We start from the raw sequence: 27818 nt of genomic DNA on the forward strand, positions 1-27818 counted from the left end.
TCATGTCCACCAGCCTGAAATTCAGAATAGCCAATACGAGGCCTTGCTGTCTAAGTATGATTTTGTCAATTATTCAAAGATTTCAGAGTTCCGAGACGAGCTCTCCCTCCAAAGGATAGAGCACAATTTCAGACCCTAATTAAGGAGGGTAGATTGGTGGCTAGAACATCTCTACAGTCTGCAGTTGATGTAGCTAACATAGTCTCGAGGTCAGTGGCTATTGGTTATGTGTTGAAATAGCTGACTTACAAATGTATAACTTTTAGCATAAATATAATATCACTTATGTTTTACATGTCCAGGGCACTTACTACCTAAGGGCACATAAAGGCACATAAGGATCCTAAGGGCACAGGACGCGCACAAACCTCCTAGAGTCCAGAGCTGTTCAAAAGGCCTGGAAGTAATTCTTACTGCTCATACAATCCTAACATATTCAGGTGATGTCCAACAACATGACAACCGTGTTCTACACCAGCAAGCAAAGGGGAATGAGATGTAGACCCCTGTACATAGAGGTGGTCAGTCTGTGGGACTGGTGTTTTCATCACCAGATCACCTTATCAGCAGTACACATTTTGGGATTACACAATACATTAGTGGACAGTCTTAACAGACACTTCATTATCAAACATAGAATATAAGGGTTGGAAGGGACCTCATCTAGTCCAACCCTCTGCTCAAAGCAGAACCAAACCCCAATTTTTGCCCCAGATCCCTAAATGGCCCCCTCAAGGATTGAACTCACAACCCTGGGTTTAGCAGGCCAATACTCAAACCACTGAGCTATCCCTCCCCACGAATGGGAGCTGCACAATTCTGTGGTGAACATACACAGACAATGTGCATTCCCCTCTTGAGACCCGTTTGCATCACAAGAAAACAGGAAATCCAAGATATACTGCTTCAGAGAATTGCATGGTTAGGACTCCAAAGTGGATGCCCTCCTAATCTTGTGGGAGGGACCCTTAATATTGTATGCCTCCCCCCCCCCCCCATATCTTTCTTACCTTCAGTTCTCAGGAAGATCTAGCAGATTGGGGCGGTGATCATCCTCATCGCGCCCAGGTGGCCCAGACAGTTTTGATTTTACAACCTTCTTCAGCTGTCAACCCATCCATCCATCCATCTCTGGTCTTTTTCAGACCTCTCAACACAGGAAAGGGGCAAGATCAGACATCCCAATTCGGACTCCCTCCACCTCTCAGCTTGGTATTTGAATGGGGATCAAATCTAAAGTGGATATATTCAATAGTAGTTCAAGCCATCCTTAACAATAGTAGGAAGGAATCCATCACAAACTGTTTTTTGGCTAAGCGGAAGAGATTTTCTATTTGAGCTCAACATCTCCAGATGCCCCCAGAAGAATCAAATATTACCACTATATTCTAGACTTTCTATTCACTTTGAAGACTGCAGATTTTCTGAAGCTCCCTACAAGTGCACATTGAAGTGATTAGCATCTTCTATCCTTCAGTTGACAATTATTCAACCATTCCGTTATCAACCATCCAGTGACTATATGTTTCTTAAAGGGTGTAGTTAGAATCTTCCTTCCAGTAACTAAACCTGCTCTGACATAGGATCTTAACTTGGTACTGTCAGTGTTAACCAAGTCAGGATTGGGCCAAAATAAATCTGATGAGGTTCAACAAGGACGAGTGCAGAGTCCTGCAGTTAGGACGGAAGAATCCCATGCATTGCTACAGACTAGGGACCGAATGGCTCAGCAGCAGTTATGCAGAAAAGGACCTAGGGGTTACAGTGGACGAGAAGCTGGATATGACTTAACAGTGTGCCCTTGTTGCCAAGAAGGCTAACGGCATTTTGTATAAGTATTGGCATTGCCAGCAGATCGAGGGATGTGATCGTTCCCCTCTATTTGGCATTGGTGAGGCCACATCTGGAGTCCTGTGTCCAGTTTGGGCCCCACACTACAAGAAAGATGTGGAAAAATTGGAAAGCATCCAGTGGAGGGCAACAAAAATGATTAGGGGACTGGAACACATGACTTATGAGGAGAGGCTGAGGGACCTGGGATTGTTTAGTCTGAAGAAGAGAAGAGTGGGGGGGGGGGATTTGATAGCTGCTTTCAACTACCTGAAAGGGGGTTCCAAAGAGGATGGATCTCAGTGGTAGCAGATGACAGAACAAGGAATAATGGTCTCAAGTTGCAGTGGGGGAGGTTTAGATTGGATATTAGGAAAAACTTTTTCACTAGGAGGGTGGTGAAACACTGGAATGCATTACTAGGGAGGTGGTGGAATCTCCTTCCTTTGAGGTTTTTAAGGTCAGGCTTGACAAAGCCCTGGCTGGGATGATTTAGTTGGGGATTGGTCCTGCTTTGAGCAGGGGTTGGACTAGATGACCTCCTGAGGTCCCTTCCAACCCTGATATTCTATGATTCTGTGAACCGTTAGTGATCTGCTCACTGTTCCATTTGTCTGTGAAGGTCGCCTTTCTAGTGGCTGTCACTTTGGCTAGAAGTATTGGATAACTAGGAGCCCTTATGGGTGATCCATCCTACATAGTTTTCCATAAGGATAAGGTTTCATTAAGAAAATAAAAAATTCACCCCCAAAATAATCTCGGCCTCTCACATAAACAAGACAATATACCTACCTGTCTTTTTTTCTGAAGTCATGTGCTACTAATGAGGGGAGGAGACTCCATTCCCTGGATGTTCACCAAGTGTTGGCATTCTATGTACAAAGAACAGTCATTTAGGAAATCACTAGCCTGTACGTTTCATTGGCAGAACAGATGAAAGGACAATCAATCTTTGCTCAGAGACTTTGGATTTCAGGCTGTATCCTCCTCTGTTGTTAGTAAGCTGATACCCTCCTCTGCAAGGTGTGAAGGACCATTATACCAGAGCCAAGGCAACTTCAGTAGCTGCGATTTATGAAATGCCGCTAGTTGACATCTGTGAAACTACAATGTGGAGCTCTGTACGTACATTCACAAAACATTGCACATGGGTCCAAGCCTCTGCAACTGATGCATCTTTTGGATCGGTGGTCCTTCATTCATCTGTACTGCATGGGTCCTTGCACCCTCCTCTTCAATGATTACAGCTTGTCCGTCACCCACAGTGGAGTTTACATAGGGATGAAGAAGAAAGAGACATTATTTACCTTTTTTCAGAGTAGCAGCCGTGTTAGTCTGTAGTCGCAAAAAGAAAAGGAGTACTTGTGGCACCTTAGAGACTAACAAATTTATTTGAGCATAAGCTTTCGTGAGCTGCATCCGATGAAGTGAGCTGTAGCTCACGAAAGCTTATACTCAAATAAATTTGTTAGTCTCTAAGGTGCCACAAGTACTCCTTTTTATTATTTACCTTGTATGGTAACTGGAGTTCTTCAAGATGTGTGGTCCCTATCTGTATTCCCCTGCCTTTCCTCTTTCTCCTCTGGTTTGGATCCTTTACTCCATCGTTCATGGTAGAGAAGGAACTGGAGAACCAGTCTGTCTGCACCACCCTTTATATCAGGAGAAGAAGAGCACAGGCGAGGGCCAATGAACACCGCTTACAAAAATCTTCCATTCTTGGGTACATGGAGTGAATGCATATTTATCCACAGTGGAATACATACAGGGACAACGCATCTTGAATAACTTCAGTTACTATACAAGTAAGTAACCTCTTTTTCAGTGGATATCATCGATCCTACCTCATTCAGAGCACAGGATGGGGATTCCTATGGGGAAAAATAGTCTTTAATTACATGATTGCAGACTATCAGAATACATGTGCACAAGGGGGCCAAAATAAGATTTCATGGGCAACCTTAATTCTGGCATTTCCTAAATTTTGAGTATGCAATCTTAATGTTCTTTTAATGGAGTTTCTGTGTGTGTAATATTATAAAGGTTGGAGTCATTGTAGTTGGCTTAAAAATGCAGCATTACTTACAAGGCCTTTATTGCTATTCATTTCTGCCTCATTAAAAGATTATTTTTATGCGCAAACAATACTTTAGTGAGCTGGTATCATTTTAAGAAAAAAATCAATGGGATGATAGGTTGAAATGGTCACAACAGTAGTTCACCAAATATTTGTTTACCTAACACTTAAAAAATGGGGGATAATTGCAGAGGGATCCTGGTTAATAATTAACTGTCATTTGCTATATGTGATCTTATTAAAGGAGCAATACAAATCTCTCTCCAACTAGGTTCAAATGTAGAGTTGCAGTTTTATTTCCATAATAACAATTTAGATCTAAATACCCCCAGTATTTTTAAATGAGGTACCTAAAGTTGACATAGTAAAAATATTATTCTTAGTCTGGTCTTTTATATCAGAGGACAGCAGCATACAGTATTTTACAGGAACCTAAAGTGGGATCAGATGCTAACAATTAATTTCCTCATAGAATTTTCTATGGGGCTTATCACTATAGTATCTGAATATTTCAGGAACATTAATGAAATTATTTCACAACACCCCTCTGAGGTAAAATGATGGCATTTCCCCCATTTTACGGATGAGAAACTGAGGCCAAGAGTTAAGGTCAAAAACTGTAAAAAGTGTTAGTTAATTTTGGGTGCCCAGCTTGGGATGTCTAAGGCTTAATTTTGTCAAAGTACTTAGCATGATGTAGCATTTCAGATGTTGAAAGCATAACTCCCATTGACTTACACTGAGTTACAGTTGGGAGTGCTCAGCACATCTTCAAATCAGGCCCTGGTGTGGTATCTAGAAATGAGGAACTCACATAGAATGGCCCATGAAAAGTTTGGTTTAAGTGACTTGCCCAGTGTCGCATAGGAACTCTTTGGAAGAGGCAGGAATAGAATCTAGATAACCATGAGACTGCCTCATTCACTGCATCTTTCAGTTTCTGCAATAAATAAGGCAGGGGTCCAACAGACAAGTCTCATTTTGCTGTACAACTCAGATTCATTTGAGGAGCACTATCTATCCTGTGCACTGAATGAGGCTGGAGTGCTGTGGAAAGAACAGTTTCTGATCACTGTGACAGGGTCGGGCTGCAGGAGAGTGATAGAAGGTAGATACATTAGCCCCAGATTAAGCAGGTCCCTTTCCCCTGAGTAAGATAAGGGGCTGTTCCAGAACAATCAGGAAGTTGCTGGAACCAATTATGGCAGGCACACTAATTAGGGCACCTGAAGCCAATTAAGAAGCTACTAGACTCAATTAGGACAGGCAGTCTTATCAGGGCACCTGGTTTAAAAAGGACCTCACCTCAATTAGTGAGGTGCGCAAGGAGCTGAGAATGAGAAGGCATACTGCTGGAGGACTGAGGAGTACAAGCGTCATCAGGAGGAAGGTCTTGCGGTGAGAATAAAGAAGGTATTGGGAGGAGGCCACGGGGAAGTAGCCCATGGAGTTGTAGCTGTCACGCAGCTGTTACAGGAAACACTGTTGACAGCTGTGATCCACAGTGCCCTGGGCAGGAACCCGGAGTAGAGGGCAGGCGGGTTCCGCCCCATCTCCCTCAACTCCCTACTTGATACAGGAGGAGTTGACCTGGACTGTGGGTCCCACCTAGGGTGACCAGATCACCACACTAAAATATCGGAACACATTGGGGTGCCATCAGCCCTGCCCACAGTCCACCCTTGCTCCTCCCAGGCTCTGCCCCCACTCGCCCCTGCCCTCCCCCCACCGCAGCCTTCCTCATCCCCCTGCCTGCTGCTGGCTTGCTGCGTCCCTCCTCAGTCCCCCACCCACTGCTCGCCTCAACGCCTACTCACTCGCCCGCCACTCACCTCTTCGCCGGCCCGCCACTCGCTCCTACGGAGCTCGCCCATGCCCCGCCTCTGCACCGTCCTCACCCCGCCCCCATTCCACGCCCTTCCCCCAAGTCCCCACCCCTGCCCTGCCTCTTCTCCGCCTCCTCCCTTGAACTTGCCGCGTACCCGCTCCTCCCTCCTGGAAAGCGCTAAGCACCGCCAAACAGCTGTTGGGCCGCGGGAAGCGCTGGGCGGGAGGAGCAGGGACGTGGCACCCTGGGAGGAGAAGGAGGCGAGGAGTGGGGAGCTTGGCTGCAATTTTTCCCCGTGGGTGCTCCAGCCCCAGAGCACCCACGGGGTCAGCGCATCCCTCCCGCTCGCCTCCTTACCTGAATATCAGGACAAATGGCGTCCCGATCGTAACATTGATCAGGACGTGGGACAAAGGGTTAAATATCGGGACCGTCCGATTTTATCGGGACATCTGGTCACCCCAGTCCCACCAGAGGGGAAGGTCCCTGGCCTGTCCCCCAACCCACTAGGTGGGTCAGCAGAGACTGCGAGGATTGTTCTCCTCCCTTTCCCCATGCTGTCCAGTGATGAGGTTAGCTGAGTGAACGGTAGGTTTGAGCCACTAGCAAAAGTGGCCAAACTGATTGCTGCTGTGAATTGCTGAGGTAAGCAAATCCGCTGATAAGCGCAGGATCCACCAAGACAGAGGAGGAACTTTGTCACATCATGTAATTAAAGACTGCATGACAAAACATTATGCACAGGGTTCCTTAATTGCACAGGTAAACTTAAATCTGGCATTTCCTAAATGTTGAGTGCCTGACTTTGAAACCTTAATGTTCTTTTAAATGATTTTTAATGTATTTCCCTAACCTTTGAAAAAACACATTCAGTCATGTAAAGTGATACTGACTCTCACATGGGTTATCAGTAGCATTGAAACTCTTAAATCCACAGTTCTGACCTCTGCAACTAGAGCTAGCAGAGTTAATTATAGCAGTAGTAGGCTGTTATCCTTTCCATCAGTTCCTGTTGCGTGTTGAGAGAGAGAGAGACTTATGCAAACGATTTCATAGCAGAAAAATGTTGACACTTGGTGATCATAAATTCAAGTCCATATTCTGGAAGGAAGCATGCTCCATTGGCTAGAGTTTCTTCTGCCCGTGTCCCTTAGTAGTACATCTCATTCAACCAGTCCCTTTTGCTTCTGTCTCCTCTTCTCCCTCCCTCCCCTCCCTTGCCGCTATTGTGTCTAACCCCCTGCCTGTCCCTGGTTCACCTCTGCATCTGAGTCAGGCTGCTTCCTTCTCCTCCACACTGTGTGGGCACCAACAAAAGGAGCATCAAGAGCATAGAAAAGGCAGTCCCCCTTCCCAAAGCCACAGTTCAAGTCTGGAGGGACGGCCTGTGCCAAGTTTGACACTGGGGTGCAAGACTCATTTGTTTTGTTTGTGTTTTGGACTTGGGGTCTATCCAGAAAGAGTGGAGTTTTCTTTTATGTTTTAGCAAGAGGTCAAAGTCACTGTAGCAACCAAACCAGATTGGAATGTTGGGAGATTCAACCTGTGTGAGGAGAATTGAGGGCAGCTAGCCAGAAGCCAGACTGGATAGGTAGCACTGTTTCAAATGTGTTTAGCATGAACAAATACACTTTTTATTGATAGGTTACATAATTCTCTCAAGTTTATGATTGGAAAGGGGTATGTGAGTGTGTAAGTGTGTTTTGAAGTTCTAGTCTGTTTTTTATGTTTTTGTGGCTTTTTTTTAAAGCGGCCTTAATTGGCACTCCTTTTCTTGCCCTTCTTTGGGAATTCCTTTAGTGTTTCATAGGAAACTTTCCACCAATGCTCATTAGTGCCTTCTGTATAATTTGCTATTGACACTGCTGTGGTTATGTTGGGTGTATAACTACTGCTGGGATCTAAATCTCTCCTGAGGCAGATTTTGAGAAGGTGAATCTATTTTACTTCCAGCAACTTCACAATCTTGAGCAAAATATGCATCTGACAAGATATGAAATTCTCCACTTCCATGATCAATTATGGAATTAATTCTAAATGGGAGCAACCCAGCAATTATAAAGATACATAACCCCCACCCCACCCCACCCCACCCCAATAAATAAACAAACCTAGAAGTTTTATGCTGTAGCCAGGTCAAAGGCAGACTGTTAATCTCCTCCAAATTGGGGCTTTTTAGTGAACAAATAGGTCACCCACCCCTATAAGATCAACCACAAATAGAGGAATTGAAGCCTCCCTCAGAAGAAATGATCTTCTGTGACCCTCTGCACCTCTGTGGTTTCTACTTCTTTGGCATGGACCAGCTTCTAATTGGAGGACCCTTCAGGGAAGGTTAAAGACCTTAAATCTACCCTATGTTTAACTTCCATTGCCTGCAGCTTTTGTTTCCAATGTCTTATTCATGCCCTGTCCTTTGTGGCTAAATGTATGGGAACATCTGTATTTTCAAGACAACTTTGACTGCTGTTTTGGGCAATGCATCTAATGGACTCGTCCAAATGCAAAGGGAAAAGTTTTGGTTAGCCACTGGATAAATCAATAATTAAAGCAAGGGGTAAAGAAAAGCTGCTGGCTTTATCTAGTTGTCAGAGTTAAGCCTACAGAAATTAATAGAGGGCAAGCAGCTCTTTTGTTGATTCCACTCCTCTACTAGATTTAACAATAAAGAGAGAGCAGTTCTTCTCAGGGCATCTGGAACAGTTTTCAGTTGAGAATAAGCAGCCTTTTGGATCCTTTATTGGATAGAAAACTGGCCCCTAACAGTGCTTTCCTCATTGAAGGCAACTTAATGTCTAAGATGAATAGCTGATCCTGTCTCTGAAGGAGTGGGAGTTTAACAGCAGAGCTTCTCAGGCAGTGTTCCAGTAATGGGAGATTCCACAGACTGATTTGTTTCAAACAACAACAGGAAGTTGGATCTTTTTTGCTCCAGAGAGGAGGCCATGGAAAATGAACCCTTTTTTATTGGGGTTGTTATATGAAGTGATGTGTTCTCTTCCATTTCTAATTCCAGTAGGCACGAAGATGAAGGTCAGGACCAGTATCCTCTTAATTGCCTTGCCTGAAGCTATTGACTGTTGGAAATGCCAATTTGACTTCCTTGGAGGTTATCTCTTCGCAGAGTCCTTCTGGTTTTAACTTAGGAAGCAGGGATCAGTATTGTCAGTCCCCAAAAATGTGCCCTCCATTCATACTGGAGCAGGAGTAGTATTCTGCAGAAGGTCTCCTCTGTTCCTTAGGCCTAGGATGTTACATTGCAGCACATGTCAGAATGATTCAAATGCTGGAATGTTTCTGTTACACTTACAACTGGAGCAGTCCTGGTGCAGAGTTTGGCATATAAAATATGTCTGTCAGACTTCTCTAGTAAAAGAAAATAACTTTTTAAAATGTCTGAATATGTATTTATAGGAATATGTATTGTTAAACATATATTCACATGCATGTGCTTGAATAACGTATGCTTTTTCTTCTTGGGAGAGAAAATTAGCAGTGAATCTAACTGCAGTACTAAGGTTCCTAGGGAAGTTTGGTACTTTCTTGAACACATGTTGAACCGAGGGATGTAATGTAGTCCCAGCTAATTTTTCTTAAATTCCTAATGTAGTAGATGCTAAGTATGAAATGAGAATCTTTGTGAATGCACTTTTATCTTTTCAAAAAACACTTTTACAATCTGACACTTGACATTTGCAAGGTATATGCGGTTTCCATTTTAAATAGAAAATTTGAAATATGAAGTGTGATTTATATTTATGAACAGTGTAATTACTTTTGATACCAGTTACCCAAAAAGGTGAGACATTAATTTAAATGGAATTGTTAAAACATACTTTGTAAACCAAGTTCCTTTCTAAAATTTTGTAAACAAAATCTTATGCATGTTTCTATCAATAAGTGTGTCATAATTATTGTAAAGTTCTGAGGATTAAAGGAATTTTCTGCTTCTTAGCTGATAATGCTTCCATGTTAGTGCAGAAATAAAATGTGTGTTTTATTTCCCGCTGCTGCTAGTCTGTTCATTTTCTAATTTAAAACAGGTAGTGGCATATACTTTTGTTTAAACTATACTCTTTTGCTTCTTGTAAAATGTATTGGTGGGTATTTATTCATAGTACTCTAAGCTAATTGTTTAGACCATAATGGTTTACTTAAGTATACAGTTTACCTGGGAAACGTTCCAGTTAAAACTCTAGTCTTGTTCTACCAATATTACTAGGGATTAAAATTATATTGTAGTCTGATCTGACACTTTCTGTATTCACTTGCTATATTCTGGACCATTGTCAGAAAGCTTTACTAAACTGGTGGATCAGTTAAAATTTTTGATCAATATCTTGTGACTTGTCAGCATTGGAAAGGAATACTTTGTATGACTTGAAACCTGAACATTAGTTTCTCTTTTTCCAACTCTACTTCTAGTTTTGATTTTTTGTTTTAATTTTTTTGGGTGTAAATTCAGTTTGATTGTTTGGGAAGCCTTCAACTGAGTTGATACAGCCAGTTACTTTTGTGGAAGAGTAATAATCGGAATTATTTTGCTTTCCTGTGTCCTTCTGCTGAAGCCTGTTGTATGATATGCTATTGGAAACCTCGGAGATGCCAAATTAACAGGAAAGAAATTACCCTTAATACTGTATTTATTAAACATTTTTAATTTAGGACTCTGTGCATTTTTATGCTTGTCTGCTCTTTTGAGAGCAATGCCAAATAAAAAATTAAAACCAACTAAGGAATTTATAAATATATAGTGACATTTGGCTCAGGACAGGTTATACTAGATGACTGAATCTTCTATGATTGCACTGTCACAGCAAAAGTAGACCTAGAATTTGTTTTATATTGCTGGAGTCTGAGGACAAAAATGGCAGCAGATGAGCTGTGGGAGGAGACAAATGGTGACATTTAATAGAAGTGGAAATAATATTTAATTGAAGTATTTCTGGCTAAAGTACATATATAATATTTTTAGAGTCTTTATTGCTAAATAACACTGTAATATTGAAAATATGAATTATCTGTAAAACCTGTGTTCAACAAGTAAGTTATGAATATACTGTTGCTGCTCCTTCTTCTCACCCCTCTCCTCCAGTTTGTTTACTTTGTTCATCTGTAAATTCCATTTTAAACTACATTGTAAGCTCTTTAGGGCAGAGGCCGTATCTCTTTATGTGTACACTGCCTAAGAGGATGTGAGTGGTGACCATATGTGCTACTGTACTATAAATGGTAATCAAGATGTTTTCCCCCCAATAGTCAAATAAATAAATAACCCCTGAAAAATTGTTTTAAATATTGTCCAGGTGCAAAATCTGTGAGAAGAACCACATTTCACTGAAACCTATTGTCTGTGTTACATGGTTTAAATGTCTAAATATGTATTTACTTGTAGATGACGACTACGTTCAGATATATTTGAATACATTTCTTTTTAGTCACAAGTCTAAACTACCAGATTCCATACAGTTAAACTCAAATAATGTAATCTGAAAAAAAACTATTAAATTTCAAATAGTCTTCCAGAACAATAAAACCTCCCAACAGTACATGTTGCCGGGATTATAGCCCCCTCCATCACTTCCTTCACGTACCTCTACTTACTATCTTGCTTTGGGAACATTCTAGAACAGGGATGGGCAAACTTTTTGGCCCGAGGGCCACATCTGGGTATGGAAATTGTATGGTGGATCCTGAATGCTCACGAAATTGGGGATTGGGGTGCGGGAGGGGGTGAGGGCTCCGGCTGGGGGTGCGGGCTCTTGAGTGGGGCCAGAAATTAGGAGTTCAGGGTGTGGAGGGGGCTCTGGGCTGGGGCAGGGAGTTGAGGTTTGGGTGTGGGGGTGAGGGCTTCAGCTGGGGGTGCAGGCTCTGGGTGGCGCTTACCTCAAGCAGCTTCTGGAAGCAGTGGCATGTCCCCCTTCCGGCTCCTACGCGGAGGCGCAGCCAGGGGGCACGGCGCACTGCCCTGTCCTCAGGTGCCGCGTCTGCAGCTCCCATTGGCTGCAGTTGCCAGCCAATGGGATCTGCGGGAGCCACGCAGAGTGTGGCAAGCCCCTGACCCCGCTCCCCAGCCGGAGCTCAAGGGCCTGATTAAAACATCTGAAGGGCCGGATGCGGCCCCCGGGCCGTAGTTTGCCCACCCCTGTCCTAGAAGAACAAATGAGTCTTCTAAAATGTCCTGATAGTAATTTAAAGTCAGGATTTGGTGAGCGAAGTTGTGAAATTAATTCTAGAGCTCAGGGTCTCACATAAATATCCAACCACCTTTCCTGTCCTGATGTTGCTATATGGCTTGTTAGCCTGATTTAGTAATAGTAATAGTAGCTCCAACAACATGGAGAGAAGTAATCACTCCAGCAGGTCCAAAACCATTTAAGCGTATTTTAGGTATGTTATGGTCTCGTATAAATCCATACCTGGGAATATTATAAGGTTTTAATCAGTTAAAAAGCCATTGGATTGTCAGTTCAAGTATGCATACATTTAAAAAGTGCATATTCTGTTTTTAGGAGTTTATATTATCAGTAGTTGTGCTTCTCAATCACATAGATGATTTTGTTTTCTAGATTAGTTATGAATTGAAAACACTAAAAATGTAATTGGCATTGTACCCGGTGGTACTGTGAAAAGATGTTTTGGATTCTGCCAACTCATTTTTGCTCATAGTATGGCGGGGCCTAAATCTGAGTAGGCCAGGCCATTCAACTGAACAGGGTTGATGAAGGCATAAACCCCAAACAGACTCAACCAGCCATTATAACTTTAGAATTAAGTGCCAACACAGGTGAGGCCACATTCTGTGCTGATTTCAGTGGGATTACTTGAAATATAAGCAGAGAATTTGACTGACTGTTTTGTGGCTTCTGTTTTCTCCCCAGTTGTCTTTGTCAGAGTGAACAACACATACGTTTAGCTCTCTCTTGTTTCCAAGGCTTTCCCTTAGTTAATTTTTCCTCCATTTATTTAGGTCTTCAAACTGTACAGGATGCCTGCTTAGAAGGCAAAATTGAGGGCTACTTTCAAAGTGGATTCCTAGTGGCTAATTGTTCTGGGAAATCCTCTCTTCTGATGCAGGAGAATGCTGAAAAAAACTTTTTAATTGAGATTTGTCTGCTGGAGAAATGCAATATAAAGAGTGTTTAAGCGAATTTACACAAGTAGATCTTTTTTGATAGGACTGGGGTTGCCTTTGCTTTTGCCAACAATGTGTGTGTTTGGTTCCTGCTATTTTTAGTTCTGATGGCTTTAAACCTTTTGTAATAACAGAAAGAGGAAGTGAACAGTGAAATCATTTTAATAACATATTTCCTGGTAGGAATGACTTATCTATGAAGCCTAGACAGAGGATGTCATTTCCTGGATTACTTATCTTCAGTTTGGATGGTCTGTTTTACTGTATAATCTTTTGACCCAGACATGCTCATCAATGTTCATAAATGTAATACAAATTTAATGCTGTTAGGTGAAAGATGCCCTTCAGCAACAGTTTAGAGCTTAAAACATCAGTTGGTCAAGTATTAAAATATAGAGAGGTCTTTCATACAATAAATATTAACATGTATTTGAAATGCCTCGTATTTGTTTAATGTTTTTGTGAACCTTAAAATTTGCTTTCTTTGAAAGAATTTTTATAAGACTTTCTATCACTTCTCCCAGGATTAAGCAAAAACACAGAAATATTGGCCTTTGGGTTTGTTTTTAGCTTCTACTTTTATAGAAAAAAACGCCACTTTTTATAAATATCACCTAAAACAAACATGCAACTTCAAGGATAAACTTTAGACTTCGAAATGCTGCTTGTTTTCACCAGGCCTGATTTTGTTGTTGCACGTTGTGGATGATAGACATCAGAAATTAGGAAGATTTCTAGTGATCTAGGTGGCATAATTGTCATCTCAGTTTCTATGACTGTTCATTGGCAGCTACATGTAAAAGCTGTTTAAATTTTTATGAACAGAATTTGTGGAAAGCTGGAGAAGAGAGAGCTAATCATTGTACATTTGGCATAATTAAAGTGATACAATTTTACAATCTTCATAAAATATAGGAATTGGTGGGTTGAAGAGAAGGCTCCTTGACATAAGTGTAAAGGTGTGGCCACTCGCGAGCGTCTCTTGCTGACCAGGTACATGCCTGTTTTTTTTTTTTTTGGTGCCCTCTGCTGGCAGTTTCTCTTTTTAGATGGGTTTTCAGTGACTCAGCCGAGTCACACGCAGTCTGTATGTGAAACAAATGGAAAACAAACCCCTTCCAAGGTAGCACAGTCCGACAAAAAGTTGGCCCCTCCCCAGAGTCCTGTCTCTGGGCCTGCTTAAGCACTTGCCCCCTTCTTGAGTGCCAACCAAAACTTGTTGCCTCCTTGGCCTGTGTGGGGACCCATTACTCTGGGTCCCAACCCTAGGACCCTACAACTAGCAGCCACCTGGTGCTTCCTTCACTATTGTCTATTGCTGCATTGCCTGGGTTGCTTCTCACTCTGTCCCATCAGCTTCTTGGGTCCTCTGCCTTTTCTTCGTTTAAGCAGTGTCTCTCCCAGGCCTCCTTGCTTAGAGAGTTGGTAACAATCTCTGCCCTCTTCTCTCAGGGTTCTTTCTCACAGGCTCCTTTGCCTGGTGAGCTTATAACAAGTTTCTCGCCCTTTTTGTCAGGGCTCTTTCTCCCAGGCCTCTGTGCCTGGAGAGCTTCAGAGTCCTACCTCTGCTTAGGCAGTGTTTCTCCGCAGTCTCTGTACCTGTGGAGTCTCCCAGCCTTCCACTCTTCCTGGTCCCAGCCAGCTACTGCTCTGTCCAGCTGCTGCAGTTTCCTCAGTCAGTCAGGAACAGGGTCCTTGAGCCTTCTAGGCTCTGATTGGCTGCCTCCCCTGTAACCTCTTTAGGCAGCGAAGAGGACCCCACTCTGCCTTTTTTCTGGGGTGGAGTGCTGAAGAAGCACAAGGCCGTCTGGAGGACCTGAAAGGCCTAGTACACGCCGTCACCCTAAGACATTTTAACAATGTCACGGCGTGATGTTGATAACTTACATTTAACTGTTACAATTGTATGGACCCTCTAGTACAGCATCACTAAAATATATAATTTGATGCCTTTCCCCCCCCCCGAATCTATAACTAGGATATAGATTGAACATACTAATCCATGCATTTAAAAAAAAAACCCACCCAAAATATAATGCAAAATGATCTTGCAGGTCATAAATAGCCAGAAATAATTTTCAATTCTCTTCCAGCTTGTACAGATTCTGGAGTAAAAAGAAAAGGAGTACTTGTGGCACCTTAGAGACTAACCAATTTATTTGAGCATAAGCTTTCGTGAGCTACAGCTCAGTAGTAGTTTAAAAAAACAAATTACAGTGACTGTGACAGACTGACAATATCCTGGATAAACCTTATCAAATTAAGAGAAACGTCTTAAGTTAAACCTTATTGAATTAGGGTTAATATCTTTGGGGGCCCATTGTATTAAAAATGTAATTGTGTATGTGTTATGGAATTATATGTACCTTCTCTAGTTGGAGGGGGATGCTAATATACTTTCTCTGTTATCAGCCCTTTGAAGCCAACCCCTGGAGAGGTACACATATGCTAGTGCAAACTGGATTCTCCAGGAACCAACAGACAAAGAAAGGATTTTTGGATAAATAGCCTGGTTTTAAAGTGGCTCAGGGCCTTCTTCCTGATCCAACAAATCGACAGGACCTCTGGTCCACGGAGGACCCCAATCCTTAGGGTAGGATGGAAAGACTGTGGCTACTGAAGCCCCATAAGACTGTGTGCTTGTTCTGAGCTGGAGCTGTGATGAACTTGTGATCACAAAGGAAAATCCTTGGGTGAGGTTTTGAAGGACTGCTCCTGCCAGAGCCTATGTTAGAGTTGGGATGTTCTCTGGTAAGCTTATTAGCGTGAGTGTAGGTTCTTTTATTGTTCTTGATCTGTTTCTCTGTCATCCTTTTACCTTAAGGATAAAATAGGCTTGTATAAGAAGTGCTTTGCCCGTAACTTATAATTACAGCAATTCAGCGTTTTAATTGTCTCTGAAGAGAAAGCAAGCAGGTGGGCTTGGGCAACTCAGCCTGTCTCTGCTGGGAATAACACAGTGAAGTCAGGGAACAGTGTAGCCTACAAATACCCCAGTCAAATGGGAATGAGATGCCAATCTCCACGCAAGAGAGGCAATGACTGGGGAGGTGGAAACCTGCAAGTGGGTGCTTTTGGTGGGCCACTGAAGGGACATACAAATGCAGTTAAGGTGAACTGGGACAGTGACAATAAATGGAGAGCAAGCAGGAGATATGGGTCCATGTAGGGAGCAGTGGAGTTAGGAGGACTGTTGATGTTTGGGAAAAGAACAGGTTTTACTGTTGAGTCTATGCAGGTACATTTAGTAATGAACATCCCTGATCTGTATCTAAGATAAATTCAGGCTCAATTATGGATCTATAGTCAACTGAGGGCTTCTGAGGAATGACAAAATCAGATGATGGTTGAGGTTTCCAGCATCATCAAAACCACCTTATGGAATTGTAGCCCCATTGTTTGTATTGTTGGTAGTCCATAGTAGCCAGTCACTGTGGTACACAATTGCAATTGGGGCCCCGTTGTGCTGGATTCTATTAAATGGTAGTGACAGTCCCCATCTGCACTCAGATAATCAGTTCCCCTTCTTAACCTCACCTGTCTCCCTTTCACATTACCCATTCTGAACAGCCTTAAATCTGACTGTTTATTGGTTATGTTTCTGTTTTGCTGAGTAGCTTAAGGTTGTTTGTTTTATAAACTACATTGCACATAGTTCTGGACATGGTTCATGTTGATTCATATAAGTGAGTGAGTTATTGTGCCAAATTACAAATAGTGTCTGTGAGGTGTTTGTAGTAATGTTCAGAAAAACTTGTGTAAATGGATTATCTAAATTTTTAGTGAACATACCACGTGCTGCCAACTACAGGGGTTCTTGTGCCTTCCTTTGAACCATCTGGTACTGGCCACTATTAGAATGCTAGACTAGATGTATTATGGGTATGATCTGGTATAGCAATTCCTAGGGTAGCATATTTATAAAGGTAGAAATTACAGAATTGAAATCTGCGTGTTTGTGGTGGTATATTATATATTTATGGCTTCAGTGTGTCTGCAGTTCCTTCAAAAAGTACACGATTGTGTCAAACTTCTGGAAGTTAGCGGTGACAGCTTTAAACAGTGTTACGAGCAAGCAAATGGATCAGGAGTTATTTCTCCTCTTCCTTTGGGGAAACTGGTGTGACACCATGGCTCCCCCTTATTCACCACTGTCATATAATTAGGATATGTTTTGTACAAAGTATGCCGTGTGAGGTATCAGTCTAAAAGTCTTGATCTGCTAGACATTAATCTCATTGGATTATATGTGCTGTCATTGTATGTGAAGTTATGAAGTTTGACTATGTATGAGTTACTGAAACATGTGAGGTTGAAAACACCCACAAGCAGCCTTTCAGGTACAACAGTGAAAAGGCCAAAAAATGTTTAATGGCTTATGGAGGAAATGCACACAAGCACAAGGAATTATGTATGATAGAAACCTCTCAGAGATAGCACCACACAATGGGAACTGTTTGACCCAGGTCACAGCAGAAGAGCTTTCTAGCAAGTGGGAAGAAGTTATAAAAGGGGGAAATTACATCATGATGGTACCGCACTCTCCCTACAATGACAACACCTGGAAACACCCGAGGAACAAAGACTCAGCTGTGGGAAGTGATGGTCCCAGGCTAGAGGGATTTCTAGCTGTGTATGAAAACCTGGGAAACCCATGCTGCAAAGCCAAGGCAGCTTGTGCTTTAAGAATCTTCCAGCCTTTTATCACTCGGGTGAGAATTTGCTAATTCATATCCTGCCTGTCTAGTATGTTAAACTCAGTTTGTGTTTTTTTTATTTACTAGGTAATCTGCTTTGATCTGTTGCTGTCACTTATAATCACTTAAAATCTATCCTTTTGTAGTTAATAAACTTTTAATCCAGACCAGTGTGCATTTGACTAAGGTGTCTGGGGAAAATCTCAGCTTGGTTATCACAAGTGTGCATGGTGCTCTTCACACTGAGGGAGAAGCGGACTGGGTGTTAAACCTATATACTGGCCAGATTTGACGAGGGCAGGACGGTACTGCTCTGGGGTCCCAGGCTGGGAAGGCTCGTGGTTAGAGAGCCTGCATGTAACTGCAGCTGGGTGTGTCCCTACCTGTGTGAATGCTGGTGAAAGTGCAAGATTGGAGGGCTTTGCAGCTTGTCACAGCAGCACAGTGTGAGAGGGAGCCCTGGCTGGTGGGTCAGAAGGCTCACTGGTATCCCAGTTCCAAGTGGCACCCCAGGGGGAACCCGTGACAACTGGGACTTGGAATTTTCAGCTGTATCATCGCTTTCCTTTTGATACCCCCAACTCAGTATCATTTATATTTACTTTCCAGTGTAGTGTCCAGCAACCTTTTTCATAATGCTCATCTGACCATAAGAGACTTTCGAGAGTTGGAATATTTGTCGGGGGAGCCACAGAGGGCTGATTTAGCCTTTTATCCCAAAACAAAACTCCCAATTCTATAAACACTATTACTGTAGTACCTGGCAGCCCTAGTCATGGACCAGAATGATATTGTTATATTCCTCCATCTAACCCCTTGAATTCAAAGGGAGAGATTAGCATAAACTAGATGTATGTGGTGCACATAACGTCTATCAAAAGAAGACTGAAATCTTTAGGACTTCGAGATCCTTATTATCATCATGCAGTCTAATGCAGAACACTTCCAATTCCTCCATAGATAACTGGATTAAGGCGGGTATCTTAGAATCTTACAAAAGGCAAAGAAAAATCTACTGATCTAAGCATCAAATATGCCAGTAGTTCCATTGTAGGTGGAAAATTTTCATGACTCCTATGAAAAGAGATGCAAGCAGCAATATGGCCTTGCTCTCGTACCATCATCAGACAATACAAGATAGATGTATTCATCTGCAGACACAGCTTTTCAGAATAAGATACTTCAGTCTATAGTGCACCCAGTAATAGAATTTGTTATCCAAGTTTTATTCCTTTTATATGTACATAGCTGATAAATTAATTGTATGTGCAATGCCTATTAGCTTCAATGGCAATTGTGGACACATAATTGGAGGGATGATTTGGGCATTAGAAATCTTGTTAGTATTGTTACAGATTTAGTTGGGGTCCCAGTGACAAGTCTAGTTTTTCCTATGTTGCGTGTAGAAAAGAATCTAGGAAGACACAAATTAACAGATTAGGCAATTCTTCACCCTCTACCCATGCCAAGTTTCAGAGCCTGGGCTCCAGCCTGAGCAGGAACATCTACAATGCTATTTTTAGCCATGCAGCCTGAGCCCTGTGAGACCGAGTCAGTTGACCTGGGCTTTGAGACTTAGTGTTGTGGTTATCTTTGCAGTGTAGACATACCCTTAATGTGCTATTCCTACTACTTGAAGCTGCATTGCAGACTGGACATCCAACAGTCCAGAGATTAGTCTCTACCTTTCAAAAGACCTTACGGGATGACTACATGTTTCAAAGGTTTCATGCAGACATTTGCTCTGTTCCACTATACTTGAATCCCTCTATTTGAATTTCTGCATTTCTAAATCTTCAGTTCTTAGTGCCTTCAAGGACTTGCTGAGTATTTGATTAGCATTAAGAAGTATGACAGTATTTTAGTGACCTTCTTGCAGTGCTTGATGTTTGTTTCTAAGGAGTGGGAGAACCTTAAACACAGGTGCTTCGTAATCCCTCTGCTGCTTAGTTCTTTGCATTGGCAGTGTGTGAATATTTGAGGTTCCCAAGTGAACATTGTGTACCTCATTATTGCAAGGTGATATCCTAGCCTCCTGAGTTGACGGTGTCTGCACCTCAGCATCAGGTTTCACTCATTTTGCCTTTCTAAACAGATGCTAATTCATCATAGTACACAGAGCCTAAACTTTCCTATGTATTTTCCTATGGTGGGGTGTATCATTAATGTTTTACAATACTGAGGATTGAACACAATGAATGTAATAAAGGCTGTCCAATGATCTGAACTATCTTGTTTTGAAAAAAAAATACATTATCTCCTGCATAAGGAGTTATATTGACTGTGTTCTTTTGACATAGCAGGTCGGTTGTATACAAACTCCTTTTTCCTTGAGGAATACCAGTTTGATAAAATTGTGGAATTTAACAAGTTTTTTGTTGGTACATTTAACCACAAGATAGTGGTTCTGGTGCTGGTATTCTCCAGAGCAGTGGTGGGTGGCGAACTGCGACCACTGGGAACTGCAGGCGGCTGTGCCTGCAGACGGTCAATATAAACAAACTGTCTTGTGGCCTGCCAGCGGATTACCCTGACGGGCCGCGTGTGGCCCGCAGGTTGTCCACCACTACTCTGGAGTGTACGTAATTTTGTACATAATTCTACATTTGTAAGATCAACTTTCATGATAAAGTGATTGCACTTTAGTACTTGTATTAGGTGAATTGAAAAATACTATTTCTTTTGTTTTTTACAGTGCAAATATTTGTAATAAAAATAAATATAAAGTGAGCACTGTGCACTCTGTATTCTGTGTTGTAAGCGAAATCAATATATTTGAAAATGTAGAAAACATCCAAAAATATTTAAATAAATGGTATTCTATTATTGTTTAACAGCATGATTAATCAATGATTAATCACAATTAATTTTTTAATCACTTGACAGCCCTAATAATCACACTTTCTGGACCAAAAATCTGGCCTAACTCGTGAATTTATGCTAATGGGAAGGAATATGTGTTCTTTTGTATTTGTATCTCTGTTTTAGCAAATGTGTAGCACATAAAATCTTTCATTATGCTCATCTTGAGGACCATATTGGTCCTACCTTTTGGCTGTTTCCCACCTGATTAGTATTTCCCCTCAGCTCTCCAGCCTGCTTCTGTGGATGGGGGATTTGGATGACCTCTGATTCTTCTGAATACATGAAACTTCCTTTAACAGTTTTTGTTTCTTCATGATTGGACAATTTATGTATTTGTGGAGACAGCCTTTTGAGCTTTGGTTTCTAAGAGAAGGAATCCAGTTAATATGCTTTCTTTAGAGGAGAAATTTTGCATTTTTCCTTCTCTAGATGAGATTCTCACTCACCTGTCCCACTTCCCTTCAGTGTTGATAAGGGAAAGAAATATTTTCAATAACTAAACTTTTTTTAATAGCCTCTTTCTGTTCTATAAATATTCTTTGGACTTTTATTATACTTAGATTTTGGGGAGCTCTTTGCTTCCCATTCATAAAAGTTACTGAAACCAGTTATTCTGTACAATTGATTTCAGAATGAGGATTGCCTTACTGTGCCTCAAAGAACAAAAATGTTTTAAGATATAGGGAAATTCTGATTTGTCTTGTCCTAGGGAGTCCGAATTCAAGATCAGAAATCCAGTGAAACGATATCTTGAGTGAGGGAGAATTCTAAAACACATGTTGCTGCCCTTGCGCCTGGGCAATCCTTTTGCGTTCATTAAGATAACTATATTTGCATAATGGGATTGTAGTCTGTGCTTGAGTAATATAGAACCATACTTATTACAATAGTTTTAAGAGAGAGGTTAATTTTGAAATTCTAGAAACATGTTTACAATTAACTTATTTTTATTTCTTTTCAGGATGGCCTGAATTCTTTGGTCCTTGATCTGGATTTTCCAGCACTGAGGAAAAACAAGAACATAGATAATTTCTTAAATAGATGTAAGTTGCACTTAAATATGCTTGATGTTGTCATGATTGCACTATAACAGTCTTGGAAGCTGAATGGGCAGAAATACTATACATTACTTATGTGTACTTTGCTAATTACCACAAAATAGAGCTTGCACTATAAAAACAGCATTCCCTTCTCAGTAGATACTTGAGATCTCATTGCAATGGCGATGTTTCATTACTAAAATTTCATTACTCTTACAAATGTATTGCAAAGTATACTGATCAATACTAAAGCATTATCAATAATTAAAACAGTACTAGTCAAATGAGTATTTTTAGGATGTATTATCCTTACTTTATTTTATCTTTTGCTTAACTACCAATTGCAAAATTCAGTAATTCAGAAGTCTTGCAGTTAGTGAGGTTCTATTGTAATCTGCAGAAAATAAATATGTAATTACTCAAAATGGCATACACTGTCATGTAAATTTTTCAATAAAACTATACTTTTAATTCAGAAAAGTCCTTCTACCACATCTTAAATAGATTTTAAAGTATGGTTGTTTAGTTGCAATGTTTGTTTTAGGTGCATCTTTGCCATGTAAATAACAAACTTACTGTGATTCTCTCTTAAACCACTTCAAAACATAGCTGTTGTCTATGGAAGGAACATTTTCCCAAAAATTCAGTCTTGTTTTAAAACCAATTGGAGCTGCAATATAGACAAAGCTGTGCTAGCTGATGCAGTTTTCATAACTAGCTTAGTTAAAACTGCTTTCTAAACTAGAACTCAAAGTTGTGGGGGGGGGGGGGAGATTTGCAACTATTCAGGGGATACTCACTCCTTTCAAATGTTAGTGTCCTGGGAAAAACAGGAAGAACCATAATTCCATTAATGTTTACATTGGTCTGGGGAGCAAAAATTCCTTTGGTTATCTGTCCCTTAAGGGTAGTATGGCCTAATGATCTGCCTACCCCATTATGTGGCACAGCTCTTTAAGAGATTGAAAGATCTGATTATATACCCAAGGATTTGGGAGACACTGGGAGAGAGGAAGCAGTCCTGGGGGTAAGAAGCGTTCAGAAGGAAATCCCGTTACTGTTTCTTTAAGGACTTAAGGCTGGGAGCTTTGCAGAGAGGGTGGGGCAAAGCTCCCCTCTCACATGACCAACTGGGGATGACCTGGGAGAAAGGGACTAGCATAAAGTTTGCCTCCTCTCACAGCAGAACAGGTGCCAGGAGATACCAGCAGTGAAAGGCTGGCTTGCTGAGCAACATGAATGATAATTAAGGAAAGGGGACTAGCTGGGGCAGAAGCTGGTAAAGGCCCCCCAGTTGGCTAATATACAACTCAGCTCCAGAGAGGAGACCTGAGAGCTCCTAGAAAAATCTGACTAACAGAACCCAGCTCCATGGAGGAGAGCTGGGGAGACTCCTGGGTAGGGAGAAAGTAGTACAGCCCCGTTCTAAAGAGAAAAGCTGGGGATTCCTGCTTAAGGAAGGACTGGAAAGGGGCAACCCCAAGAAAGAACCACGAAGGTTTCCTGGACCAGAGACTCTTCTCTGGTCCTGTTGCGAAAGAAATATATTCAGTAGTATGCTTAACCATTTGATGGCTATTGAACATCACAGGTATATCCCGGCAGATTGTACCTGCCATGCTGCTGAATGTGCTCGATACTTTAACGTTCCACCCTCATCAAAAGTATATTAGTGGATGGAGGCAGCACAGCAGGTGGCAGAGGAGTAAAAGTTCAAGGTTGTCATGTTGGGTCTTTAACGGCTAAAATGTGTCTGGAGGCTTGAAAAGTGTATGTTTCTAAGGCATTAGGTAGATGACAACTGAAATCAGAATAGTACTAGTTTTCACAGTTACGAGGAGATGATCATTCAACTGTTTACCAAGAAATACCAAAAAGACTGCAATTATGGATTTTAATTCTGAGCAAATGGTTTAAAAACAACATAGGAGTTAGTTGCAAATTTTAACTTTTGTATTTAAATGGCTTGTTTTTACTGTCTGGATGACAAATATTACCAGAGCTATTCTCACACTGCTACAGATCTGTCTTTATGACCTCATTCTTTAAACTTGTTTTAGATGAGAAAATTGTGGAAAAAATTCGAGCTTTACAAATGAAAGCTGAAGACTACGATGTTGTTAAGGTGATTGGAAGAGGCGCTTTTGGAGAAGTACAGTTGGTAAGAATGTCTACTCATCATCTGATTACTACTTGTCAGCTAGATTTATTGCACCAACTAGATACTCTTAGTGCCACACTTTTAATGGAAAGTATGCACATTTTCAAACATGGATTTATTTTTTTTAATTCTCTGCTTGTTGTAATTTAGTATCAAATTCCTTGTTAAATATAAACTTTGTGACATAAAGAAATCCAAGGGAATTAAATGTTCACATTATATCCTTAACACTCTTTCCTGTGCTGAAGCTTAGTAGTGTATTGAAGATCATAAAATCAGACCTCAAAAATAGTTTACCCATAATGGTGGGTTGCAAGGGAAAGAACTGAAAAGCTGTTTCCCTTACCTAGGGCAGCTTTAGAGTATTTAGCTTGTGCCAGGTATGTTTTTTTTCTTGGCCACAATAGTATCAGGAAACTTCCTTTGTTGGTAAAGTGTCAATAGTGCAACAAGAAGGCTTTCCCCACAGTTCTCTCTTGCTCTTGGTACATGGGACAACAGTTTTATAATGCATTCAGTTAATACTATTTACATACAAGGTTTTTATTCCAAATTTCTTTTCTTAATTTTTGTTTCTAATTTAAAAATCCAAATAGTTTGTTTTCAAGGTATATTACCCAATGTAAATACCTATTTAGAAATTTACATAAAGATGAGATTAGAGAACACTCCATCTGCTGATTTGGGTCATCCATAGTTTCCTTTGCAATTGATTTTGATGTGTCTAAGGCTGCCAAGTGCGGTTGTAGGATAAATCAACAATTTTAAAATTAAAAGTGTGTGTGTGTCTGTGTCTGTGTAATATTTCTAAAATACCTACTTTAAATTTTATATATATGTTTTCACCGACTTTTCATTTTAAAAGTTTGTTGTAAATATAATAGATGTAGGACCAGCTGGGATCTGTGTTGGAAAGTGCCTATAAATTTCACAGCTTTGTGATAGTTGTTTTTTTTCTATGAAGAAGAGGGGGGAAAAAAAGAATGTTTGCTCTTTGCCAAGAAGCATTGCTGTAAGTAGTTACAAAATAACACTTCAAGAAAGGATGTAGAAATACTTAGAGAAGCTGCAATGAAATTAGACACTTATAGTCCATTTATAAAACTGCTAGCAGTTCCCAAGGCTGGTGAAATAATAAAAACAGAGCCAAGAAAATTATCCAGAGTATTTTAACAAATAGAATGTTGAAGAAAAAACAGGGCATGCACATAAGGTTCGTGACAACTTTTGTTGTTTGTATTGCTGGTTTCCTCTGCAGCAAGCTGGGTTAATTTTCAAAGAGAAATATTGTAGATTTGATATGTCTTGACGAGTAAATACAAATTGCCCTAGTTAAAATAATTAGAAAAAGTTTTCATCCCCTATCTCTATACTTTGTAATAGGTTTATTGCTGTCTTAATTAGGTACTGGATTCCTCATTAAAATTACTGTAACTAAAAAAAATTGTCGCAGTTTAAATAGAATAACGTTTTTTGGATAGTTTCTTACATGCGAAATATGCCTAAGATGCTTTCCAAAATGAAATAATAGTTAGGAAGATAAATGGGAGAGCGAAAATAGCAACTGTAACAACATTTGCATGACTCATGGGTAAGACTAAGGTTTTGTCACGGATATTTTTAGTAAAAGTCATGGACAGGTCACGGGCAAAACAGAAAAATTCACGGAGCCAGTGACCTGTCTCTAACTTTGACTAAAAATATCCTTGACAAAATGGGGATCTGCGGATCCTCACACTACTTCAAGCAGGGCAGCTGCAGGCTGCAGGGTACCCCGTCGCCTGCAGCTCTGGACATCCCCCGCTGCCCGCAGGGGCTGGGAGCTCACCCATGGGGGCCAGGAGCTTGGGTTCCTCCGCAGCAGCCCAGAGCTGTCCGCCACCTCTGGCGGCCGGGGTTCACTGCCACACCTGGCAGCCGGGAGCTCGGGGGTTCCCCTGCTGCCACCCGCTGGGAGCTTGGGATTCCTCTGCTGCGCTGCCCCAGGCGGCAGGGAGATGGGGGTTCCTGGCCACCAGGAGCTGAGGGGTACCCCACAGCTTCCTGCCCCAGCGGGCGGTGGGGGGACCCTGCAGCTCCTGACCACTGCAGGCTGAAGTAATGGAGGCTGCTGGAAGTCACGGATTCCGTGACTTCCGTAACCTCCGTGACTAAATCGCAGCCTTACTCATGGGTAACTTGCAAGTTTGGATGTGATTCATGTGAGCAGTGTGAAAGAGCAGTGATTTTTTTGGCAAGGTCATCCCTGTGTGACAATGTAAGAGTGCAGCTCTTACACACTGTACCGCTAGGTGAGCTCTGCTTGGTTTCAGCAGAGTTAAAGGAGAGCCCACAAAATATAGGCATCGCAGGGATTTACTCTCTCTCATCAGGGCTTTACTCAATACCAACAGTGCATCTTTAATCTGTCTGCTCTCAGTGGTAGAAGAAGAGAAGCTACTTCTTAGGGCCCCACTTGACAGAAGAGGAGCTGCTGCAAATAATTTTGTGAGGAGGAAACTTTTCCTGTAGGCCTCATTTCTGTCCGCCTTCCACTACTGATTCCTGTATCAAGTGTTACTTTGCAATACTTCTAATAGAGATTTTTTTTGTTTCGCTTGACCGTAGAAACGGGAAGTGCTTAGGAGAGGTGCTGTAGGTGTGTACTTGGTTCATGGGCTAGCAGAGAAAGCCAGAGTGCAAATGGGCTAGTGTGGAGTACAGTCCTTCCTCCATCGGACAGGAGGAAGAGGGAAAAGAATGTTGTAATGTGTGTTAACATTCATAATATGTTCAGATTAAAATGTATGTGTTTTTGACCTGGCATTGGTTTCAGCAAACGCACCAGAAGAAGGCCTAAAATAATTGGGGGTGGAGGGAGGGAATTTTGGCTCACTCAGATTTGCACAGATCTTTTTATACATTTCATTCCAACTTAAAATGATACATCCCAAGTAATTATTTTTAAATTATATAATTTAGACTTAGTATTTGCTCTACTATAAGGGTGTTATAAGCTGCCAAAAATTCTATGAATTCTATATATAGAATTTTTTAAAAATCACTCAATTTTGTAGTTATTAGCCTTGTATAATATATAAAAACTAATAACGTTTTGCTGAATCTAGAATAGCAATGAACTGAAAAATACCATTCATAGTGCTGTGCTAACTTTAGTCATAATGAGGGCATACATAGACATTTTGACTTCAGAAGGTTCAATACAAGTTGAAATTGTTGAGCTCTAAGCCCTATCACTTTCTGCTGCATTCAGAATATTATCATAAGTCTTTTCAAACAGTCATGGATGATGATTTGCAATAATTAAAACATATAGTTCAGTTTACAGCCAAGATAGGAATTTGCTTTGGCAGGCTCTAAAAACAGAGGGCACCATAATAACATAAGAATGGCCACACTGGGTCAGACCAGTGGTTCATCTAGTCTAGTATCTTGTCTTGTGACAGAGGCCTGTGCCAGATGCTTCAGAGAGAGTAAACAGAGCAGGGCAGTTGATCGAGTGATCCGTTCCGTCATCCAGTCCCAGCTTTTAGCAGTCAGAGGTTTTGGGACACCCAGAACATGGGGTTGCATCCCTGAGCATCTTTGCTAATAGCCATTGTTGGACCTGTCCTCCATGAACTTATCTAATTCTTTTTTGAACTCAGTTATACTTTTGGCCTTCACAACATCTCCCATCAATGAGTTTCACAAGTTTACTGTGAGTTGTGTGAAAAATTATGTTTGTTTAAAACTTGTTGCCTGTTAATTTCATTGGGTGACTTCTGGTTCTTGTGTTATGTGAAGGGGTAAACAACACTTCTTTATTCACTGTCTCCACATCATTCATGATTTTGTAGACCTCTATCTCATTCCCCCTCTGCCATCTCTTTTCCAAGATGAAGAGTGAGAGTGTTTTTAATCTCTCCACCATGAGTAAAATAAGATTGAAGATCTGAATTAAATCAACAAAATTCAAAACATTTACATTTTCTCTGCACAGTGCATACTGTTCTGCATCATAAATATTGCTGCACTAAAGCAAGCCAAAAAGATGGCACATTAACCTATCTAGCAGAAGGGTCATCTTGCAGTGAAAGCCAGCTCCCCCAAAATTTGCAGCTCCTATGTGGCAGCTCCCCAAGAAAGGAGAGCTAATGCAGATTAGTTTCCCTGATTTCCGTGTTCTGCCTACTCAGTTGGGGA

The 27818-nt window shown here is 41.3% G+C and overlaps 1 protein-coding gene across 1 annotated transcript in view; it reads left to right on the forward strand.

Annotated features, from left to right (window-relative positions):
- The window catches only part of ROCK2 (Rho associated coiled-coil containing protein kinase 2), a 167037-nt gene that overhangs the window by 50711 nt on the left and 88508 nt on the right, over nt 1-27818 (forward strand). The window contains exons 2-3 of the mRNA XM_074947657.1: nt 21394-21475; nt 23533-23633. Coding sequence (XP_074803758.1) covers nt 21394-21475; nt 23533-23633 — 183 coding nt within the window. The remainder of the gene's footprint in view (nt 1-21393; nt 21476-23532; nt 23634-27818) is intronic.

The sequence above is a fragment of the Natator depressus genome, chromosome 3, assembly GCF_965152275.1.
Source record: "Natator depressus isolate rNatDep1 chromosome 3, rNatDep2.hap1, whole genome shotgun sequence".
Lineage (NCBI taxonomy): Eukaryota > Metazoa > Chordata > Testudines > Cheloniidae > Natator > Natator depressus.